This window comes from Strix aluco, chromosome 1 (assembly GCF_031877795.1).
Source record: "Strix aluco isolate bStrAlu1 chromosome 1, bStrAlu1.hap1, whole genome shotgun sequence".
In the NCBI taxonomy this organism is placed as follows: domain Eukaryota; kingdom Metazoa; phylum Chordata; class Aves; order Strigiformes; family Strigidae; genus Strix; species Strix aluco.
Window position 1 is genome coordinate 128565929 of NC_133931.1, and position 24687 is coordinate 128590615.

The 24687-nt window shown below is 38.3% G+C and overlaps 2 protein-coding genes across 3 annotated transcripts in view; one reads left to right on the plus strand and one right to left on the minus strand.

The window, feature by feature from the left end:
- Positions 1–11269, plus strand: part of CFAP69 (cilia and flagella associated protein 69) — a 30183-nt gene extending 18914 nt beyond the window's left edge. The window contains exons 17-23 of the mRNA XM_074814884.1: positions 92–284; positions 895–1032; positions 3315–3391; positions 4399–4593; positions 5700–5786; positions 7442–7546; positions 9581–11269. Coding sequence (XP_074670985.1) covers positions 92–284; positions 895–1032; positions 3315–3391; positions 4399–4593; positions 5700–5786; positions 7442–7546; positions 9581–9742 — 957 coding nt within the window. The 3' untranslated portion in view covers positions 9743–11269. The remainder of the gene's footprint in view (positions 1–91; positions 285–894; positions 1033–3314; positions 3392–4398; positions 4594–5699; positions 5787–7441; positions 7547–9580) is intronic.
- Positions 11270–13396: 2127 nt separating this feature from the next.
- FAM237B (family with sequence similarity 237 member B) lies at positions 13397–20385 on the minus strand. Of its 2 annotated transcripts, XM_074849013.1 has the most exons (3): positions 17069–20385; positions 14678–15074; positions 13397–13977 (listed from the first exon to the last, which is right to left on the minus strand). In XM_074849013.1, exons 2-3 carry the CDS (start codon positions 15057–15059, stop codon positions 13952–13954), a joined length of 408 nt encoding a protein of 135 aa, XP_074705114.1. In that variant the 5' UTR covers positions 15060–15074; positions 17069–20385; the 3' UTR covers positions 13397–13951. The 2 variants fall into 2 exon arrangements, with proteins under 2 accessions (XP_074705114.1, XP_074705122.1); XM_074849021.1 differs by lacking the exon at positions 17069–20385 and having other exon boundaries at positions 14678–15327.
- Positions 20386–24687: the final 4302 nt, after the last annotated feature.

Here is a 24687-nt window from a genome sequence, read left to right on the forward strand (position 1 = left end):
TACACGATTTCTCTCTTTTTTTTTTTTTTGAAGGTAGACATTACTGTCTTTTGAACAGTTTAAAACATTTTTTCCTTTTCCTTTCACCAAGTTAAAGCAAAAGAACCTGTACAGTATAATTCTTGGAATCTTGGTTGAATTTTGTGACAACCCTAAAACCACCTCCCACATCAGTACCTGGCGAGGGGAGAAAGATCAAACAGCAGCTAACCTTCTAATACAGTTATGGAGACAGGAGGAGTTGGAGCTGGGAGTCAAACGTGATCGATATGGAAGGATTGTTGGTAAGTTTTATGGTGCATGTGAAACTGTGAGCAGTTCCACTGAATAAAGTAAAACAAAAACAGTATTTTATTTTGCAGTCTGAATCCTGATGAAAGTAAATTAAAATATTTATAGATTTATGCAGTAATTCTTACCAAACCCAAAATACCTTCTATTTCGTTAGAGTCTGGCCACTAGATGGCATTTTCTACATCAGCTGGGAATGAACCAGGTAATGAACAGAACCATGACTAGTATCCTGAACAGTTTTTCTAATACTGGACAGTTAAACTACTTAATTTCTTCCACAAAAGGCATTGTGTTTTGTTATATGTTGTGAAAAGAAGTAAGAAGAGTGCTATGGTCTCACAAATCTTTAGTCATTCTGATTAATATTTCCTGACCCAAATTATGTTCAAATTCCTGGCCAAACTATCAAAATTATTTACATAGTGTCCACAAAGAAGATGAAACTGTCTTCCTTTGGAGGAGGCATCATAGAATATGTCCATAGCTGCCTGCTAAAGATCCTCATACTTCAGTACATAGAATTTCCTCTAAGTTTAATAGCTTTGGGAACATACTACCTCCTCATTCTTCTACTCTGGTTCTGTGTTTTGAAATTATTAGACATGAAGAGACCTATTGCTAGCAGCCTCCAGAAACAACAAGAGGTCGTCCCCATGCCTGCCAGCTGTCCCAGCTTTGCCATCATGGAAATTTCAGAAAACATACGGGCAAAAATTTATTCATTGTTGTGCAAGCTAGGTAAGACGAGTGAATTGCCTTGTCAGTGTCATATTTGTCATTAAACTGAACTTGTTCACTGGCAATCAATAAACTCACTATTAAAAAAAAAAGGTCAAAAGAAACTTTCAGATGCATCGTGAACACTCTGTTATTAATAGATGCTTGCTCATCCTGTTCTTAAAAGTCCTTATTGATGGGGATTTCAGAACTTCCCCAGTACGTTGCTGTTCCTACCACTACGAAGAGTTTTCCTAGAATTAAACCTAAGATTTGCTTGAAATTTTCTGTAATTTGTTTTCCCACAAGCTCTTTCACATATTTTAACACTTTTATTTCCCTAGATTAAGAAATACTGCTTTCTGCAGATGTTACTCACTGATCTCATTTTCTAGCATAACCTGTAATTGTTCTTACTGTTTTCTATTGAGTCTTTCCAATTGGTTCACATTCTTCTTGATCTGTTGTGTCCCAAAACTGAACACAGTACTCCAGCAGAAGCCTCACAGCCAAATAGAGTTACATTATTCTACTCATCTTGTAAATAAACATTCTGACATTAATATAACAATTGCTGTATTCATAGTGGCATGATATTTGTTGCTCATTTGACTTAGGATCTTGTACAGTCATCTGGATTTGTACAGATGACTATTTCTACATTTAGAATTTTTTATTTATGCTTACTGAATTAAATTCTGTGGGTTTAGATAATTTTTCAGATTGGCAAGATTAATTTGCATTCTAATCTTTTCCTTCAAAATGCTTCAGTCCTTCCTAATTCTATATTGTTTGCACACTGAATATGAATACTCATTACACCCTTGTCTAAAAACTTAAACCGAAGTCAAAATAAACTCTTAAATGATAAACTCTTCCACATCCATAAGATTTCTTATCTGGCTGTAGACAAAAGCTAGGTGTTAGTTTTTACTAATTCATGCTGGATATAAATGTTTTCACTGTTGCCATTTAGCTGCATAAACATTATTTGTTTAATTATTTGTTTCGGTCTTTTTTCAGGAACCGAACTGAACCCATATTCTCTGGCTTGTCCTTTTCCCCTTTTAAAAATAGGCATTATGTTTGTTTTTTAACATCCATCTTCCACAGGTTCAAAGATGATCAGTAATTGTTCTGAGATTGCTTCAACCAGTTCCCTGGGTAACCTAGAGAACCAACCAGTTTGAAAACATCTTTAAGTTTCTCTAATAAACTATAGCTAGTTCTTCCTCTGTTGTAACCCAGGTTCTCACAAGTTTTTATTAGTGTTAATTATGTTAAATGTTGGATCACAGCTAAATTTTTTATTAAAACAAAAAGGCATGAGATTTTGATCCAGCTTTCTCCTGTATTCACACATACCTCATGTTAGTTATATACATTGTAGTCTCTCCTGGGAAGTACTGAAATGACATGAAAGTGGATAATAAAAAAAGGAAAGATTTTTATAACCTTTTCTCAGCGTCTTCCTCTTACTGTAGTTATGCTCCATAACAGCCTGTAACATGGTGATCTAGAAAACCAGTGTTAATTGGTCTTTATTTATGGTATTTCTTAACTTCAAAACATGATGTAATTATACTCTTAATAGACAGATGCTACATTCCCAGTTACCACAGAGATGGTATGGTGAAGTCTAGAATGAGATTTTATAAACTATATAGAGATTTAAAAAAAAAAAAAATCAAGTATAATTAACATTCAGCATGCAAAAAATGAGGCATAGTCTCAGCAACCATACTTCTCTACCTTCTTCTTTTAGACATATTGTAAACATATTTTTTAAAAGATGGAGTCATGATGCTCAAGGCATTATGCTCAAGGCTCGAGTCTATGAGATGGAGGACACCCTCATTACACAGCTTTGAAACAAAGTACCGGACACCTTGTAATATGATTCTCCTGTTGGCTACTTCACATCTAAAACAAACTCCATTTGTGCTGAATTTCTTCTTTAGAGACTGTGACCTGTGGACTCAACTGTTTGTCTGCTTTAACAGAAGATCAAACCCTTACCACAAAAGCACAGCAAATGCAGTACTATCCTGGCTCTCCAAGTGATTGGAAGGTCACTGGAGCCACTCATAAGTAAAGAGTTATTATAGAGTGAATTTATTATGGAGAAAACATTTTTTTATCACCAAAAGCCTGCTCAGGATTAGAAGAGTGACTGACTAGTGTATGTGTGATGAAGATTTTGCATGTGATTATATGACAAATAAGATGGTGTCTTTTTTTTAAATGTTATGTTTTAAGATAAATTCATGCTGCTAATACTGACATGGTTAATATTCTTCTAGGTTTTGAAAATTTACCTGGCTTGTCTGCTAAGGATTTTGTCACACTTGCTATCATAGAGCATTACATTGACTTTAAAGTGAGTATTGTGGAAGAAGATATTATTGCTGTACCTGCATTTGCAAAATAGCAAGTATATCTCAGGATACAATAAACGAATAAGCCTTCAAAAGTCACCTGTAGTTTCAGAGAGGGTGTAAGCCAGTATTTACCATCAAAAGAAACAATACCACCTCCATCGTTGCAGCACTCCCCAGACTCTTCCTTTGTACTGCTACAAATGTTTGTGACTGCATAGAAAATAAGGCTAGAAACCAATGCTAGTTAAAAATAACTCAGAAAAAAAATAGTTTTAACTGTTTGCCAGCTCAAGAAACAGGAATGTGCCAGGATAGGAGTGAGAAATTGGGAAAGGGCTGGAGAGTAGGACTGTCTCTTTGTGCAGTAAGATCAGTTACGGGGGCAGTTTCCTATTAAAAATGACATTAAATACACATTCTGATAAAGGTTTTTCTGTGCTTTCCCATCTTTGTCCCCAAATGCAGTATCCATCCATACTGTCAAAAGTTAAGAATGATGTGCCTATAGGAAAGAAGAACAGGATAACAAGATTTGTGGGAGCGATCCTGCTCAAAAGATGCTTCGTTTATGTCAATTTTCTGCTTAGGAACAAAATCTGTGAGAGTTTGAAATGTTCAGGAACTAGCAAGACTCAATCTTTAGTTGATAATTCCAGCTTTCATTTATGTCTCATGTTGCAGTTTGCTCTGATACCGTGTGCAATTTGAGATTTTAAGAAGCAGCCAGTAGAACACAACACTTCACTCTTGTAATTTGGTATCTTGTAGCTGTCTGTATTTCTTCTGAATTTCTGTAGTTATCAGCATTCCTTTTACTCCTCTGTGGAGTCAAGCTTGGGCTTGGGAAGGCTTAGGGAGGATTACCATGAATGACTTTGGCATAGCATTACTGAAGTCTAACCTTGCATAAAAATTCTGGGAACTGAAACAATAAGGAGAGAGATGGTTGCTCTATTGTATTTTGAATAATTGGAACTGAAAAAAGAGATAAATTTTTCACACACAGGTTGGAGAAGTTTGGCGTGAACTGTGTGCAGAACTAAAAGAAGAATTCAGGCCTGTTACACCAGATGAAGAGGCCTTGAAATTTATTTCAAAGGTATCAGAAGATACTGGAAGAATGGTTGCTACTCTGCAAACTGAAGTGCTTGAAAGTCAACACCACAAAGAAATCCAAGAAGAGGAAAAAACATATACAAAAGTAAGACAAGGAGTATTTAAACAAGTAAAGCCCATGTAAGCTTTTTTGTCAATTTATACGAAGATTTGCTTACTATATAATGTTGAGAATCCTATATGTGTCCACTGCTTGAGGATATTTTAATCTGTCTCAGCAGTAAAATTTTAACTTTAAGTTATTAGGTTAGCCTCAGTTCTCCCAATTTGTATAATTTTGCCAGTATTTAGAGAGTAGCGTGAAAAATGAAGCAATATCATCAGTGATGCACCAGCAATGGTGTAGTAGGAAGTGATCATTATGTTTCCATAGAGTTGCAGCTCTTAATCTGTAGCAGATAACAATTTAAAGTACTTATTACAACTACTTCTACTTCTTAAAATGAAACATATGCCTCTGTTATAAGCTCCCTTGGCTGAATATTCACAGAGCATCATTACTTCAGAAAGTAGGGCTTTGTGCTTCCCAGCATGTTGAAAGTGAGCAGGTATAGACGTTTTCCAGCTTTGGTTACAGAATCACAGAATCATCTAGGTTGGAAAAGACCTTGAAGATCATCTAGTCCAACCATTAACCTAACACTGACCGTTCTCATCTACACCATATCCCTAAGCACTACGTCAACCCGTTACAAGGTTGTAAGGCAAGCATTTGGCATTTTTGCTCATCTGCTGTCTTATCCTCTTGTGCTTTCTGAGGAGTAAGATAAGTTGGTCTAGTTGTCTAAAATCTCATGCTACTGTTTTTGAGGGATTGTCGTGCATTATGATGCCTGCGCTTTTGCCACCAGAACTGATTCCACCTCTGTTACTCAGCATTTGAGGGTGAGAATATAGAGAAAGTATTCCTGAAAGAGCTCTTCCAACATCTGTGTTGGAAGAGGGGAAAATTAGTTTGCACAGAGAAGGTAAGCCTTTTCTTTTTTTTTTTAAAGATGATGAATAAGTAAAGTTTTTAAAGGACAAGTACATTACTACAACATTATCATCCAATCTCAGGGGAGAGGGATGAGCTAAGGTAGCCAAAGGGACACAGGTGAACATACTATTCAAACAGCACAAGCAAAGAATTCAGAAGAGCTTGTGAGAAGAGAATTGTGTTGCATCTTGAAAATCTCATTTGTATTACAGATCCAAGCTATCCATAAGCAGAGAGAAATAGTAAATAAATCTTGGGAAAATTTCTTGGCTCGGACATCAAACTATGAGGCATTGAAGGTAAGAAGTCTGAGTGATAGAGCAAAATTTACATCCACAGTGTAGTTATAATAATTGCGAAGTTCCAAACACATTTCTTAATGAATTATGAGAGTATTCAAGTAGAAATTGTAGTAAATTTTATATTCACACAGACATAGAAGAATGAACCATAAAATGTACTGGCACAGCTAGGCAATCTTTGATTCTTCTGCTCTTCTGATTACAATCACGAATTGGGGATCAACATTGGTTATGCACTTGCAGTTGAGGGGGGGGCAGTGTGTGTGTATATATATATATATATAAAAATATATGTATATGTATATTTGTCCTGAAACTGTTGAAAGCAAAGGTCTGGTCATTCTTACTTTATTTTTTGTAATATCTCATTCCCTATTTTCAGTACAGCAAACATCTTTCAAGATGGGAAATATTTTATGATGAAAGGAGTTTATTTTAGTAATATTTGTGCTTTTCCAAAAGAACATAAAAAATATTAGAGTTCTGGTTAGGTGATCAGGCTAAGCTGGAGAATGAACAAAATCAGGCTTAAAAGAAATGCTTTGGCAGCTGAATTTGATTTTTTTCATTTCCTAAAGGAGATGCAAAAGATAACAATTTTCTTCATGGGCAAGCACCTCCTTGTCCTATGGTAAAGATCTTGTGCTAGAAGTAGAAGTCAAAAAGGGCCAGAAAAGGGATTTGGAGAACTACAGGCTGGTTAGTTTTAACTGAGTCTTTGGGAAGCTGTTTTAGGCACGTGAGAGACAAGAAGGTGTTTGGTAATGGCTGTCATGAATTTACCGAGGACAAATTATACCTTGCTGACATGGCTGTCTTTTGTGATAAAATTATTTGCTCTGGAAAAGGAGAAAGATGGATGTTATTTCCCTTGGCTTTAGCAAGGTTTTCAGCACAGTCTTGTGTAGTCTCCTTGTAGCCAAAATGGGGAGATATGGACTGGACTACATACGGCAGACTACAAGTCGGATGAAAAACTGGCTGAAGTGATGGGCTCAAAGGACAGTGGTCAGTGATTAAAGTTTAACTAGCAGTCAGTTTTGAGTGATATTGTTCAGAGTAAGTTATAGGGTTGATCCTATTTAACGTTTTCACTAATGTCTTGGATACTGGATCAGTATGCATCTTCATCAGGTTCATGCATGACACTGAGCTGGAGGAAGCAATCCATACGCTGGGAGGCAGGGTTGCTGTTCAGAAGGACCTTGACAAGCTGGAGGAGGGCTGGGCCGACCAAAAGTTCAGGAAAAGAAAATGTGAAGTCATGCATCTGGGATGTACTGAGGTTGTCATGCATCAGTACAGCCTGGGGACTGACTGGCGAAGTAGATGTGTACAATGTATGGGGTGACAAGCTGAACATGAGGCAACAGTGTGCTCTTGTGGTGATGAAGGCTAACAGCATATACGGCCACATTAGAATAAGCCCGCAGGTCATAGCAAGTGATTATTCCCTTCTCGTCCTTGCGAAGCCATGTCCATTTATTCTGTTTTCAGGTCCCGAAGAGAGAGTCACAAACCAGAGAGATTAAAGGACAATAGAATTATCATCTCATTTATTTTGTCATTTTGTTTGTAGATTTTCTAACAAGTGCAAATGACACAATTCATTCTGATTAAAACAACTTTGCCTTTTTTCTAACTATCTTTAGAAAGCCAAAAGGCTTCAGGAAAAATCAGTAGAGGCTTCCAGATCTAAACTGAAGACTCAAAGTGGAGCAGTGCATTCTACTGATATTAAAGGCCTCAGTACAACAGTAAGTAAACCCCAGTGACACTTTTATTTTCATTAACATGTAAGTGGTTTGGGGTTTATTCTGGCTGTATATGTGCTGCTGCTCACTCTTTCTTTAATAATGTTTATGTTGACAAGCTCCAAGTATGTAAGAAAGAATCTGTATCTCCTGCAAAGCACACTTCTCCTTCTGACATATCCTCAAACAACAGATGAGATTCAGATCTGCAGATTACTCATAAAAAGTTTGGGCAAGATGGTCCCTATGCTACTTGACATGTACCTCTTGTGGGACAGCCTTTTATGAAAACCTTGCTGAGGTCAAAACCTTCATTTATCATTGAGTAAATCTAATACATCAGTAGAGGTATCCCTTGTCAGTAAAAGTGTTCCTGACTGTTTGCAGATAAGCCACTCGTTGCATCTGCAGAAAAGGTTTTTTTTTTTTTCTCATTTCTATCAGTTAATTTGAATGAGAAAATAAAAGCTCTTGTTAAGATCTTACTCGGGTGTAACAGCATATTTAGATGTTGAATTTTGACAAGCTGGGGTAGGATGTGGAAGAATCTCCATTCCAGTCAGTATCTATTTTTGAGCTAGCTGAACGATTTCTGTGTAAGCATCACAGCTGAGGAGGATTTCAGGGGGAGGGATAGCATCTTGGTTGCTTGTAAGTTACTTTTACATGTAAGGAGAAACAAGGAAGAAAAAACAAGAGGTGCTGTTTTCAAAGCAAGAGTTTCTATTATCATGGGCTCTCTGCCATGAATGAGTGATGACAACTAAGGTGGCTGCGTCCTGAAAAAGAAAAGAGGCAGTTCATGTTTGATGTGATGAAGCAAGGAGGAGCTTACTAGGAAGCATGGTCTCAGAGTGCTGGATTTTTATCAAATTATCTTTGCCCTAAACTTCCAAAAGTTATGGAGGGACACATCTGTGAATGCAAGATGAAGTGGGCTGGAAAAATGATTTAGTTACATGCACATATCAGTGAGACTGTTAATCAGCAATATTTTGCAGAAAGTATCTGAAAAATTTAGATATAAACGTGAATATTCTGAAAATTCTTGGTAGAGAAAAATACATTGTTAGATTTTATTTTAAAGACGTGGACCTCAAGCCAAGATTATTCATTTCTTTGGAGGGAGAGGATTTGATGAGAAAATATCTTCATGGTTCTATAATCAATATTTCAATAACTGTAGACAAAAACAAGGAAGAGGTTATTCCGTTTTGCAGAACAAGTGTACTAAGAAAACGAACACATCAGCAACATCAGACAAAATTCCTTGGGTACATTGCTTAGAATTACAGATGACAAATATGGCTGGCAAATTTTTTCATGGAACAATTTCTTCCCTCCTCTCTGCTGAACACCCTTAGTAGGGAGATACGAAAATTAAGCTAAGATGGTTGTTGCAAACCAGGCAAGGTCAAGTAATCAAACATGTGAGCCACATGCACTCAAAGAATTGCATTGTTTATTTTAGTAGGTCATGGTTAGAAGATAGAGGTGTCACTCAGGGATTTTTATTCAAAGACCCAAACCTGTTCAGTATAAAGAGTAGTAATGAGACTGGAAAGTGTATGTCCCTTTCAGTCTTGGAGTTTTCCTGGAGCAGTAGTTACAGACAATTGCATTCTGAGAGAAACAGGGTCTGTTCCATATTTTTTCTTTGAAGTATTAGTGTATATCGAAATTCTGAGGACAAAAACTGTGGCTGATATTATATACAAATGCAAATGACATTGCACAACAAACTTGTAATGTAATAAAGGCTTGATTTTCTTTTGCTCTATTTGTAAGATCAGACATGAAGGCAGAAAAGCAGAGTACATAAAGGTACCTGCTGAAAAACCACTCTGTCTTTTCCTTTGTATTGATGGGAACAATTTGTGAATTCAATATAAAGGATAGCTTGAGTGGACCTCTGAAACCTCAGCATGCATCTCCACCAGCTGAATAATATTTTTGAAAGACGGTTCATGATTTAACTCTCATCTCATTTTAAATGCTAACATGAATGTCAAGCAATGTATTTATTTTGTTTTTCAGATCGGATCTGGTCGCTTAGTAACTGTCCAAAGTACACCTCCTCAATTAGTTGGAGGGCCACTGGCTGTTACAGACCCCTCTGTTTGTGAAGGAGCCTTAAAAAAGATCAAAAGAGTTAAAATGTTGGACTCAGTCAAGAAAGATTCAGTACCTGTAGAATAGTGTTCTGAACAGTGCTTTTAATATTTTAGTTAACTGTATGTATATTTTAGATACGAGATAAAATCTGTTTGTAATGCTTTGATGAATTGCATAGTTTCTTTTGAGAGTGAAATTATATTTTGTCTTAACAAATACAAGCATGGGGATGATTTATTAATAAAGTACCCCGTACAGTATGGTACAAAGGTATGTTGAGTCTAATAATTTTGTGTGCTAGTGTCAGATTACTCTGATCCACTATCAGTAGGTCCACTATTTAGATTTCCATCTCTTGTTGACACATTTCACACATTGCAGTTTAATGATCTCTTTCGTTGAGCTGGGTGATGAGCCTTCACACAAACACATTTGGTTCTTCATTTTCCTGGATAGTGTACCCACATGGTTTTTGTCCAAGTCCATTTTGTTTCTTGAATTGCCACCTTTAGCATCAGGACTTCTGACTTCTATTCTCTCAGCTTTCATCTAAAGACCCACTAAGAAGCTCGTCTGTGCCAACAGTTTCTCCAGGCCTGTTGGAGACATGTTGAAATGTCCCGCTCCTTATCGGTTTCTCACAGCTCTTTAACAGATCTTACTATTCTAAGTATTTCTTGGTTTATTGTCCATATTGTCTCCAACAAGAACTCATCCTTTTCCACTCTAGCACCTGTAGAATACCAACACAAATTTGTGAGCGCTAGACCTTTTTGTAGATGACTCCGTTTCTAAGCTATTGTCTCCTTTCCTAACTTGGGCAAAGCCAGACTTTGCTATATTACAATACAGCAAGATTCCCTGAGGCTGTTACTTCATTTTAAAACCAGTTGCTATCCAGTGCTATGGCATAAACTGCTGTGACATTGCAAGGGGCTCTGTGACATACAAGCTCTGGCATGTAGTCTGTCATTTTTGCCTGTAAGCAAAATTTTGGGAAAAGTACAAGCTTTCATTTTGTTAATGGAAATAAATGTGAGCTAATCAGGTAGAACTTAGTTTCCAATTCCCTTTTTTACGTCCTGAAAGAGGGATGGGAGTGGGGTGTGTATAAGCCTTTCTTAAAAATCTGTTTGTCCCTGTAACAAGACATAGCAGTACTGGTATTAAAAATAAAGGCAGAGATTTTTGTTTCAAAATTGTCTACCTAAATTCTATAAAAATAAGAACCCTAAGAAAATAATGAAATAAAACAGCCATATGAAGTGGTATTTAAACTTTAGATAAATCTCCATCTGTAGTTTTCAAAGATCAGAAGCATTTTCTTCTGGACAGGTCTGTTAAACATTACTTTGTAGAGTAAGACAGTCATCTAGTACTTAAAGCTAAAGAAATTAAATCGAGCTGTGCTAATTTAATTTAATTTTTATGCTGGTCCTTTGCTAACTGATAATTTTTAAGTATAATCTGGTTTCATTATGATATTTTTTCCCAAAATTATCTGCATAAAGTTTGTTTTATTAAACAAGCCTGTATGTGTATTTCTTGCCTGCCTGCATGAAAGGTAAGCTAAGGTATATAGAGATTATCTAATTAAAGTCCTCTGTGTCAAGTAAAGTCTTGCTCATTTATTTGTGTTTGTATTTCTCTGACAGCTCTTCAGCAGCTATGCGGCTTTATTACTGCTTTAGAGAATGTGAAAATATATCTACGCACTGGGGCCACAGAAAGTATGCTCCATTGTCTTTTCACAATTAAAATCCAACATTAAATATTTGACTAGGAGAAAAAAAGACTGTGACATTTAGAAGTTTTTTACATGCTTGTATATATGTGAATCTGTGGGTGACTCATTACTACTGGCAGCAAGGCACTGGCCCATTTTTTCCAGAAAAACCATACAGGCCTCATGTAAGTCCTTCCAATTTCTGAGCAAAAGCTACAGCACTACAGTGTAGCCAAGGTATGGATATAAAAGATCTTTTAACTGGAAGTCAGTTTATGTTTATGCTTATATAAAAACTAAACGGGGCACAAAGTGAGCCCCACAGCATTCCTCCCCCAACTGCGCTGTGCTGCTACAGACACCCTGATGTTGCAGGCAAGTAGCTGCAAATGCTCTTGTTAATTGTGACAAAAACTGGAGAAGGAAGGGGACAGAATTTCCCAAAATGCTTATACTTCATAAAGGAATACTAGCACAAGGCTTCAGAGCAGCATAGACAGCATTTGATTTTGCCAGCCAGCCATGGACTATGGTCTGGCTATTGGGGGGCAACCCAAGAAAACTGGGCTTGCTGTTCCTGCAGTAACCCAGGGATGGGAAGAGAGGGAGGGCCAAGTACTGGTGGAGGAAAAGATCATCCCGTTCACTGTTAATCGCTCTCGTAGACACCCCAGGAGCAGCCAGCCGGCTTTCCATGCTTCTGTCATAGACAAAGCAGGTATGTCCACCTGGAATGCTGCTGCCGCATATGATCCTGCGTTCCTGTTGTTAACAATCACCTGCCCGTGTGGCAGACGCTGTGGGGTGACTGTAGCAATAGATTGTTCAAACATTCTGGAGCCAGTTATGGTAGATCCTAAGCACCTTTGTCTCCTATAGAAAGATAACGACAACAAAGGCTTGCAGTCTGAGGAAGGATGGAGCTTTTAAAACTGCATAGGATACCTTGCTCTGGCATTCAATTGAAAGATCACTCTGTAGGAAACACTACCTTTAAAGTGTTATTATAGTTTTACACTGCTGTAGGTGATGAATAAAATTATTTGTAGTTGTGAGCAAGGGCAATTTATTTGGTTTATGACAGTTAAAACACTTTATTTGTTGCAAATGCAATGCAGTACCCAGCTTTATAAACTGGACATTGCTGGAACAGATTAGACAATGGCTGTCAAATAGCTGCTCATCATAATGTATCAGTTCCTGAAACTGCTGGGTTTGGGTGTGTCATGACTCCCTCTATTTGCTCAAAAGAAAAGGTGTATTTAAAATACTTTTTGTATCAGGAACTTACAGTGCTATTCATGGGTAAGAGAAATTTCTCACTACTTTTGTACCCTCTCCAGAATACTGTAGGAGACATATTTTACAAGATGCCATTCAATATTGTGTTTACCTAAATGAACATTTACAAATCTATTGGAATTGTTGGGTATTTTACAAACTATGTATGAGTTAGGCATTATGTGGGATGGATTTCTTGTTACTTATGAAGGTTTATATGCTGTCACTGTGTAAGTGCTGTTTCCTACAATAATTAAACCCAGTTGGGATCCCATAAAAGGCTAGGGCACAACAGGGACTGAACAAGCTGCATTGCCCAAGGAGTAAAGCAGAGAACAGTCAGCATTTCTGAGTATTCCCATTTCTTCTCAGGCCTTCTGTGATCAGGAGAAATGGATTAACTATCTGGTTAATCTCCCTGAATTAGTTTATTTATGCTGGATGGTTTCTTATAATGGGAGCAGTAGTCAAGCCAGTCTCTCACTCTGTCAAACCACTCGACACATAGGTCTCTTCTCAATTGTGATGTTGCTTGCTATGACAGGGATGGACTGTATCACCTAATTTACCTGTATGAATGCATAAATAAAGATCAGTGTTGTTACTGTTCTTAATGTAATGTAGTAGTGGTTTTCCAAATAACATGTTAATAGACAAGAAAATTACTACTATTCAAACTTTGCTGCATAGAAAAATACTTTAATTAATCCATAGCCTAGACTAAGCAGTGATAAAATACAAAGTTTAGACTGCACAGGACATTACAATGAACATAATTCTTCCCTTTAGCTTGATGTCACACTTTTTTGCTATTCTTAAAAGTAAAGTTGATTGTGTGTGTAAGACACTGTATAAAATGTTTGTTGACATCTTCTCCGTTGCTTAATGTATAAAAATATATTGGGTTTCCATCAAATTTAACTTTTAAAAAAGAGAATTATTGGAAGAAATGAGCCTCTACAAAAATACGCCACTGGTTCAGACTTACAAGCTTACCTGAGAGAACAAAGGTGTTGACTCAAAACACAAAAGCATTCACACATGCAGTGGGAAAAATGCAACCTTGGTAGACTGCAGGACAGGAAAGCAAAAGTGACAATGTGGGACCTCATGTACTTATCAGTTTAGCAGTGATTCCATACTTTATACAAAGAGAAAAAAAAAAAAAAAAAAGGTTGAACCATGCCAATGAATTTGTCAAAGCATCTACAGTATATGCTGTGTTTTTGTGCTCCTTCATTTTGATGTTGCCTTGCTGAGGTATCTTCATTTTCTCCCATTTTGGCCTAAAATGGGTTGGTGAATGCAGACCCTGCAAGATTATGAAAGAAACATAATTATTTTCCAAGCAATATGGTTAAGAATGCTAGGATTAAGTGTTATGCATGTTCACTCTGGAGACTAAAATGTCTGGGTACATCAGAAAAAGTCTTATTGCTGAGGATGAAGGAAGGCAGCAGATCTAGAATTGGTTAATAAGATGTAAAGCCAATCACCTATATGATCTCAGTTCAGACTCATCCCAGACCATGATGACCAGAATTTGTCATTGTTTGATGATTCATGGTGACCATGAGAACACATTATGTCTCAACAGTTTTAATGGGAAGAACAGCGCTCAAGTGGTTGGAGATTTAAGCCTCCCTTTCACAGAGGGATGATTCCCCAAAGTTGAGCCTGAAGTGCAAGTACCAGGGAACTTTTAGTATCGTAATGTCATTTATATGCACACAGTGATAAACAGAGAATGCAGCATCCATTTCCACACACTCCCACATGCATACCCATCATTTTTTACACTTTGTTAAATAGAGAAGTGTAGTACCTTAACTACTTTTGACTGACATATTGTGAAAGTAGCTACCACTGGAAGATGCAAATACTTCTGACAAGTAGAAACAGAAAACTGGAAATGACTGTATTGAGTTGTCTAAACAATCAAGGACAAGGATGGAACAGTGGTTCAGTTTAATGTTGGTACATAACAGACTAACACCATATCCTGTAGTTACCTTCTAAAGTTCTATGTGAGTATGTGGAAGCATATTTGGGAGACATTAATTGTCTTCTGCCCATTCCATGGGATCTCGAGAGCACACAGTCTACATACATATCCCAGAAGTTCTGGGCTAAATCGTTGAAGAGTTCATTGTGCTTGGGCTTAGGGGATTCCTTCAGGAACATCATGAAGTCCCAGAGATCAATGACTGTATCTGCTACCTTGAGTTTCTTCATTTCCACCAGTCCATGGGATGACACCTCCCAGCACTGGTGGTCAATCTGACCCAGGCTTGCAGGAATTTCTTTCTGATAGTCTGGATTGGCATATACCAAATTCAGTATCAATACACACCCCAGCTGAAGATACCACCTTCGTTTCCACAGAAATTCCATACTCCAAGAAGATACCTGAAAGAAAGTGTATAAAATCACAGTGATTCTACCATTATGTAGTTCATTCTCACATAACTTTCAAGAGTACCCCAAGAGATCATTTATGCATATATACAGAAAAATATTTCTTTTCAAACCATAGAATATATACCAGTCAATAAACCCTGACAATGGAGCTAGGTTTGCACCTAGAAATTGTTAATGCTGTTTAGAACATGAAAACCCGAAGCAGAAAGTTTGAAGTGATCGTAGCCTGCATCAGAACTGCTCCTTGAGCTCAAGACTTCTTCCCTTAAACTCCTGTGCTTAGATCATCAGTAAAATCAGATTAATAGCAAATGCTTAAAGAACCCTTTTGGTATACTATTTTAAATAAGTGCAAACAAGTAACAGCGTTAGAAATAGCCAGTCTTTCATGGAACAGTCCAATTCAGAATGGTGGTGATGACGGAACAGTAAACCAGATCATTACATTGTATTGGGTGAGCGTGGGCAGGTTATGAACTCATTCAGGAGCTGTTGCAAGACCGGAAAAAGCAAATTTCTTTCTGGCTTATGTTAGAAGATTAAGCAAACTTTTTGCACAATTCTTTCTAGCATATATGTAAAACACAGAAACTATCTGGACAACCTGAGATGGAAAGAGTAATAGCACAGGAGGCATAATGACAACTTCAAATGCTATAGAATATGTAGTCATTATTATACATGATTCCATCTGGGAAAACAGCAGTTTTCCTACGATGCATATTCCATATGCTCAAAGCAGGTTTAGACAGAACATCACTAAAACACCTGATAAATTTTTTTTCAGTCCTTCCTATCAAGATAAAGTGCAGTGGAAGAGGATAGTAAACATAAAGAGGAAAACAAACAAACGATATACAAGTGAACACAGGAAGAAGTCTTAAGAAAAAAATGAGTCAAGTGTCTCAGATAGTGTCCCTTATTTTGGTGTCCTGAATCAATTCTATGTCAAATAGTTGGTGCTATGCTCATTTCCAGTTTCCAATTCAGAATGTAAAACACAATTACAAAATTATGTGAGATTTTCTGCAGATACAAAACAACATTTTGGGCAACTGTGCAAATTTTATTGGGAACTTGGCCAGAATTACACGTGTGCTCTCCAACTCAGAATGCCTTTGGGCACTGGCAATATGAAAAGTTAGTCTGTGATGCCTCTGAAGTGTTAACACACTGACATCCTCTCTGCAACTCCTAGTGATGCAATTAAAGAGAGGATAACCCACAGATACTACAACATACATGGGAACTGTGTATAAGAAGACAGAGTTGTGGTGACACCATGGAGTTCACAGTCATACCAAGCTCAGTCAGGAAACAGGACAGCTTGAAACAGGCCCTTTTGCTGTGGCCTCAGCGTTCTGGGATGATGGTTAGTTTGAATGTGCCATTAACACTGCTGCAACCATCTGAGGTCCCTAAACTCATGTATTCCTTTACCTCACCTTTGGGACTCAAGGGAATGAGAGAGACAGATAGCCCCCCACCTACCTCCTTTCTAAAACTTCCCTTGCTAGCTACATTTCAGCAAGCCACAGGATTACCTGCCTCAGTATCCCAAGAGCTTATGAATATGCATTAAAGTTTCTCTTCCTTGGATTGTTAGAAAGATGGCTCCAGCAAACAAGCAGGGATGGAAATGCTTCTCTTCACACTTCCACTTCACTAGGCACCAGCATTTAAAAGAAGGACACACTAGCAATTTAGCTACAAAGTAGGAAAACGGCAGCCAGGAAGCCACCAACATTTTCAGTTGTTTTGATTTCATGTTTTAATCCAGCTAAAAACTAAAATGCTAAAGGTCTATTTGAACACCTCAGACAGGAGCAGAGACCACAACAAACCTCACAGAGACTCTGAACTACTAGTAGTAGTTCAAATACTAGTAGTTCAAGACAAGTACTACTTCAGTAGTCTATTCAGTACAAGACAGATGAGTTTCACAAAGGCAGTAACTAAAGAGCCACAGAAGTTATACTCACAGTGTTCTGTGATGAGATGGAAGTCAGTAGCCTTCAAACAGTAGTCAGCCACTTGGAGAAGAAAAATTCCTGACAGGGCTGCAAGTGCCCGGCAGCTGCTGGATGCTCCGAGGATGCCGGGATTACACTGCACAGGGACAATGCTGCCACTGGCAAAGCAGCAGCAGCAGCAGCATGAACTCAGGTCAGTGGGGAAGGCGGGAGGGAGCTGTGGCTGTGGCAGCCCCACCTCTTTCTGCAGCAGGCGCTGGGTGTCAGCCGAGCCTGGGCTGGGGTCCCACCTGCAGAGACTGCGTTCGGGTGGGTGGGTGGCTGGGTGTGTTTGGGGAGGGAAGGGGAGAGGCAGGGGGCTGTCAGAGGGAGGAAAATACAACGGACAGCAAATCTTTCTCCAAGTCAGTAACATGAACGCTCTTCCCTTTTTATAAACGGAGGTTTCCATCCACAGTCCTGTCCGCCCACCAGAACATGCACCCATCAGAGACAACGTTTCAAAATGAAAACAGGCATACAGCCCAGAATTTATAGGCACAATGTGCATCCACTATTCCAGTGCCCTTTTTGTAGAAACTCCCTGACTTGAGATCAATTTTACACTATTTAAAAATAACCCATAACTTGGTTACCAGATGCTGTTTTATTTGTACTTGACAACATCCCCTCCAGAAGCTGGGGCCAGTGCTGGCTGCTACGCACTGATGCTCACATCTCCCATCTTCCAGCCAGCAGCAGCCCAGCTGTGCCAGCGGCTGAAGACTCTTCTGTTGGTTTGTTTCTGGCCAGTTGCTTTCTCTGCTAAGGAACTAGGCTCACACACATGTTTAGAAGAGCTCCATTTCCTTTGCGGGAGAGAAGCTTATGAAGAAGCTTACTTACATTTCTAATTATTTCTTCCATACATGTTCTCATGATACACCAGTTAGGATGCCTCCTCAGATACTGAAGTGTAAGACCAAAAATAGAGACAGATTATTGTTCCAACTGCTGTCGATTTCCTGTGGGTATGTATGTTGCAGGTTAACCCAGCCAGACCCAGTACACTATATAAAATAACTTCTATATCCCGCTAGTAAAATAAGGTTAAAAATACCATTTTAATTAAGGGGTGTCAGGGACCTTAGAGTATTAAAATCTGTAAAAGGCTTTGGCTTCCTATAGTGGAAGATGCTCTATTAGTGCAAAGTGTGTTCCTAAGGGCAAATTTCTGTCCATAAATTCGCAATTCTGTTTCTCCCTCAGTCCTGGCACTCCTCCTTGGATAACTGATGCAACTCCACACTCAGCAAACTGGATTTCTGGAGCCTGTTCTAGGTATCTATTGTGCCTAATTCAGGACAGGTTGCCCAAAATTGAATTCTACAAGGATGAGGATTATTACAGCTATCTTGTCTTACATAATTAAAGCTTAGATTTCTTTACACAGATTTTTCTGACAAATTTCTCAACATATATATTCAAATCACCTCTTTAAATCAATGAATTAGGTCATATTCTGAAATGCAGATGATGTTTTAGAGAACTCTTCAATCGTTGCATACACACTTTCTAAACTCTCCAAGGAGACTGTTGCTTTCAAGGAAGATCATCAGTCTTTCACCTTCAAAGGCACTAGAGCTTATTCAAAGTTTGTCAAAGTAAAACCATCAGCAGCCAATATCATTAAACTTGAAGCATTTTTGCAAATACACTGAAATTCTGTGTTTCCTTCTAAACTGCTGCTGTTTGATGTCAGATTATAATGCTGCATGTAGCTGCCTTTTATGTCACAAATTCCTACAGCTGGGGATATGCAACAAAACCAGTTACAAAAAATGGCAACGCTATCGATATCATCTCAGAAATGTTCCAGAATTCCTGTACCGACTTCTGCACTAAAGGACTGGATCCTGAAACACTGAAATCCCCCACTTCACTGGTGTCTCAGTGCAGTTCATCACTCTGCAGAATAACAGTTCATAACCTGAGAACTACTGCATAAGGGATGTCCCAGCCCTTTTCCTATTGCATATAATGGAAGGAAGTCATTTTACTCACCTACTGAGGGCTGGAAATGGCTCTTGCCAAGAGAAGGCAGCTGGGAGTTCCTGTGGCTCAATGCTACGTGCTCTGGAGAGAGTTTCTTGAGCTACTTCACTTCATCTTTCAGTCTAGATGCCCACTTACGAGGAATAACTTGCAGACCTGCGGCCTTTAGCAGTGTGATTTCCTCATCTACTAACTTTAGAGACCAGAATCTGCCCTGAATAGTGCTAGGATCTATGAAATGTGAAGTGTTTTGAAGACCTATGGCATGAGGAGTGGTAAACAGGGTTACTCTAGAGAACCAAATTTGAAAGCCAAAGGAAAACACTTGCATGGAACGCTCAAGTAGAAGACAAGCTTATTTTCCGCACAATGTGTGGCAAATACTTTGTCTGCAAGTAGTGTTCAGGGCAACTTAAAAACAAGCGCTCCAAATGTCACCGGTCTGATCACTGCTTCACAGAAATTGCATCTTTGTGAAGGCTGTTCAAAAGTTCACAGCAAATGTCAGCTATCTGAGGCACTGGCAAGACTTGGGCTTCTTCACAGCTTCACTCCTTCTCTTGAAAGACATGAAATTTCAAGAGGCTGCTGTTCAAAGTGCAGTGAAAATGCTGCATCTGGCACACAGGAGAAAACCACTTCACTCTGCAACACCGGGTCCATGTAGAAATCAAAACCTGCTGAACCTATGCACAAAACCAACAGCTCCCTGCAAGGCTGTGTGTGCAGTTTGACATCGGTAACTCTCCTGCATGAGACATTGCCTGAAGGAACACGGTCTGCTCTATACCAGGAGAGGGCTGATGTAACTAAATTGCAGCTGCTCCTTTCTTAAATTCGAGTGTCACCCAACAGCTCAGGACTCTAATTTAAACTTTATTTTTCTGTGCAGTATATTACCACGTATGAAAATTAATGTACCCAGGATCATGCTGTCTGAAGCGCTTAAGCATGTGTAACTGTTAACAGTTCCAGAGAACCTCCTCGCTCTAAAGGAAGGCACAGCTGATGAGAACATAGGACTAATATGTAGTAAAATTGGGCCTATTAGGGTTTCACAACATGCTTTGGTGGAACATGACAGGAACAGCCTGTTCTTTCAAGTGGAAATGTAATAATTTCTGTCATGAAAACAATATATACAGTACTTAAAGGCAAATACAAACCTGCTCTGCAATGACAACAATAACTAGCTACCTTCTGGAAGCCTTTCCAGCTAAGCAATGTAAACACCGTTTCAAAATCTTGTTTCAAAAAAATAAGCCATGTTCGAACTTACACAGCTATATAGAAGAAAACATGTGGAAGACTGGAATATAGTTAGCTTATCTCTGGACTCTTCGTATCATTGAAAGAAGCTAAAGCTGTATTAGATGTAATTGCTCCTTGAAATTCTAAAGCAGCCTTCATAACCAAGGAGATGAAAGCATTAGGAAGGCTGTACAAGGGATCTACCTTTAAGAAAGCTCCTTCACATCATTAATCAAAACAGCTTTCAGTAAGTTTTCAAGTTAAGAAAAGCTTTTCCTCTTTTTGCTTGCTTTATGCACTATCAAATGTATTAGCGTGATCAATCCCACAGTGAAACAGCCAACATTTCAAACGCAGTTAAAGGTATGTAACGGCAGGTAGTTGCACAGCTCTTTGGCCACTGCATTGATTCCTTCTTGTCAGCCAATTCCTGCTTAAAACATCTAGGTGTAGTAGCGCCACATACCGGAGCAAACACGGTGATTTCGTTCTACTCCAACAGCCAGACAGCAACCCCTCAGTCCCTTTTCTTCACCATGCAGATTTATTTTTATCATGCTCCTCTTGATTTTCCTAAATAAATTCACCATTTTTAATCTTAAAATTAGGTATTCCCAGAACACAACTATAGAAATCAAAATGCTAAGGAGCAGATTTTTCTTAGGAAAATCAGTTCAAATAAAAAATTCTCTTTTTAAAGCGCCACCTTGTCACCAATGTTCTCTCAAGAATCTGTTTATGTGAAAATTCTTTGGTAATATCTAAAAATTCATGTCCCCAAGTGAAAATGGTTCTGAAGGCTGACTTTAATATTTCATTTTCCTTTATGGTATCATGCATCTTTGTCAGTCAAGCACTGAGGGATCATCACCTGTGGGAGAACCCATGAATTTAAATTGACAGATCAGAATTATTGGCAACTAATAATCCTGCAGGATGTGACATGAAGTTTGTAGGATGGGAGCACCATGAAGAAAGACACCAATCATGTTTATTAGGTAAGTACTGTTATTACAATTTCTATTTTAGGACAGGTAAGGTCAAGGAAAGTCAATCTGCGATTATCTTCATAAAATCTCATAAAATCTAATGTACCTGAAAGTACATAAAAGCTTGGGTTGCAGGTAAAAGCCCTTAAAATCGGAGACCCTATCCATATACTTGGGAAAGCAGATTTTTTTTTCAGCTGGTGATTAAATATAAATGGGATTCAGAGAAAAATTGTGTTGTGTTCTCCATCCTGCAGGGATTCAGGAAGAATGCCAAAGAGGGAGCATACGCCACATGTACACCCACAGACTCCAGCACTGCCGTTTCACACAATAAGTTTTATGAGATGGGATTAAAGACAAAAGTGTCTATTTCTAAGATTTTGAGCTTTTTAACTGATAACCAAACTTGGGCAAAATAAAATGCTTCCCTCCAAATTCCTCCAACATCGATAGTTTTTCTAGAGCATGACTTTCAAACTGTTGTACTTCAGCTTATTCTTATTGTAGTTGAGGTGCCTCCATCTAGTGGCACTTTATTGTACTGAAGAGCGTATCCTTGGAATTGATTAAATCCCTTCTTTAAATTGTTTTTAAAAATAAAACTGTAGAAGTAATACATCAATTTTTTAGAACATCTGGACCTTGGATATGTTGGTGTAGTTATTTCTTTCAACTACAAAGGCCTTTATGCCAGCTTCCCGGCACTGCAATGAACCATTGTATGCATGTTCAGAAAGGCAAGGAAAGAAAATTGACTTGCATTTTTAAATTATTTCAACTCTATTTTAAAATAAAGCGATGTTGCTAAAACATTTCAGCCTAATTGTTAAGTATTTCCATCGAAGTTAGATCTTCTCTAGACTGAGAAAAACAGCACATAAAGTACAAATTTCAAAAAACTGCTGCTGGAAGCTTTAAAATTGTTGTGGGAAAAGATTTTATGGCCGCTTCTTTTTAGAGTTGATGACAGCACTCTACCTAGTGATTTATATCATGAGAGAAAAGAAACAGAGTGGTAAAACCATAATTTGATGTAGCAGTACCCTTATGCTTTTCAAGCAATCATATACAAGTATTTGAAGCACACATTGAGAACAGAAAGAGCAGGAACTGAAGCGTTATTTGGCATGAAACTCAGAATATGCATTGACTACGTATAAATCAGTTTGGAGATTTTTAAAATGCTATCAGCCTTTGTATGACTGAATTGTAGCTATCTCTGTGACTACACACCTGCACACTCTTACATAAACAGGATTCACTGAGTCACCCTCTGCATCACTGATCAGCAGCGTCTGAAGTAAAGAAATAACAGAGTGATGTTCTATGACCAGGCTGGACAGTGAAGTGCTCACAGCCCTGTTACTTCAGTTCAAGTACGGCACACCCACTAGTGATTAAACAGCCAGCACAAACCAAAAGAAAATGATGATGGAATCGGTGCTGCCCTGGCAAAACAGAGTCACTTCAGGTGACCAGATACATTTTTGAAGCAAAGTATTTAGAAAATAAACCATCTGAAAGTCCTCAAACTTTAGAGTTTTAAATGATTCCATTTCAGTATGTTTTAGGATCGATTCAGTTTCAGTGTGTTTTAGCATCGTGTATGTGTGGTCATGTACTTACTGGTATAAAAGGTTCCAGAAAATGCACAATGGCACATTTCAAATGAAATGTTACTTTATTCCCTGCAAGGTATGAGATTGTTGGCATGAGCTTGCTCAGTGCTGCAATAAATCTAGTGTTACGTCAACGGATTTAACACCTTCATCTCACAACATATATGAGACCAGTTTTTCCTTATTTCTCTTTCTTGAGTTGTGGGTCGATTACATGGGTTGAATTAACATCAGTTAGTGGCTCTGCTGGCATCTCTGGATCAGTCTACACATTAACCTGTTGTAGGATTTGACCTCCTGTGTGTGCTGAGAAAGTTCAGCACACTGAATAGAAGGCTCTGCTAACCCGACAAGTCACACACCCTGCTGCTCTCAACAGTCGTAATGATTCAACAGTACCAAATTCAAACAGTGTGCCTCACAAAAGCAGAACAAAGCATGAAAACGCAAGATAATTTGATATATACTTGTATTGCTATCCAAGGAGAGCTCAGGGCCTATGACTGGATCCTTGAAGAACTTTGCTGATAACCTTTTTGCCATCCGCAACTTCCCTGCGTTTTCATCTTGCTTGAAAGTTCTTTTGCTTATCTCCTTTTCTTCTATTATTTTCTATATAGTGCCAACATCATATGCTTTACTGAAGTCACAGTAGCACAATCTAACTTTGGCATGTGTAAGGACTTCGGAATCTTGCATACTATTCAGATCGGACTGACAAGTGCTTCCCATATTATGAACCATAAATCTGGACAAAATGTTCTGCTATTTGTACTATGAATTGGCATGGTAACACAGAACAGGACACAGAAGGGTCCTCCTGGATGATAGGGCCTAGTTCCCTGCCGCTACAGAAAGCTCTGTTGTACGATCGCCTCATAAATTTATCAAGCGCCATATTAAAAACAGGCATATTTTTGCTCCCACTAATTCCATGGAAAAGCTGTTTCAGAATTTGATTGCTGTAATGACTAGAAACATTCTTCTAATTTCCTGATATATTTATTAATGAATAGTACATATCCATTTGTTCTTGTGTCAACATTGCCCTGCAAATTAAATGGTTTTCATCCTTCATGTTTACTTTCCTGATATATTTATAGACTGCGCTTGTATCTCCTCTCTGGTTTTGTTTTATTGAAGTAAACATCCTAAAATCTGTATGAAAGGCTCTCAAACTCTCTGGCGATGCACCTAACCTCCTTCTACCCCTCTTTCAGTTCAACCTTAGCTCAGCTACAGAACAATTAATTATAAATTTTCACAGTACCCCAAATGAGATTTCACCAGGGCCTTAAACAATGACATTAATACCTCCCTACTTTAAATGAAAATACATCTCCTGATACTCTCTGTACTTACGATGATTCCTAAGTATATATCATTTCCAGATTTCATCAGTATGCTCTTACTGATTTTATCAGGGCTACTACAAAAAATATCAAATAAGTCCATCCTAAAACCAACCCTTTAAGCCCGACATCTTCCTTTTCAACTTTATATGTGGCTATCTCACTTCACAGTTTCTCTCCTAACCCCCACATTCTCATTCCTCCCCAGGTGATACCCTATCAAATGTTTTATCAATAGGGTATTAATATGGCAAATTGAGTTGTTCCAAAGCTTTGCATGAGACCGAGACCAGGCTTCGGGGTCTGTGGTTGGCCAGGTCACTTTTCTTCTTGTTAAGCAATTAAAGTCCAGGTTCAGCCCACCTAACTTCAAAGACTGA

Coding starts and splice junctions, on each gene's coding strand:
- FAM237B (XM_074849013.1), bottom strand. CDS start 15,059: ATGGAATTTCTGTGGAAACGAAGGTGGTATCTTCAGCTGGGGTGTGTA. Junction 13,978..14,677: donor CTCACATAGAACTTTAGAAG/GTAACTACAGGA, acceptor ATAATCTTGCAG/GGTCTGCATTCACCAACCCA.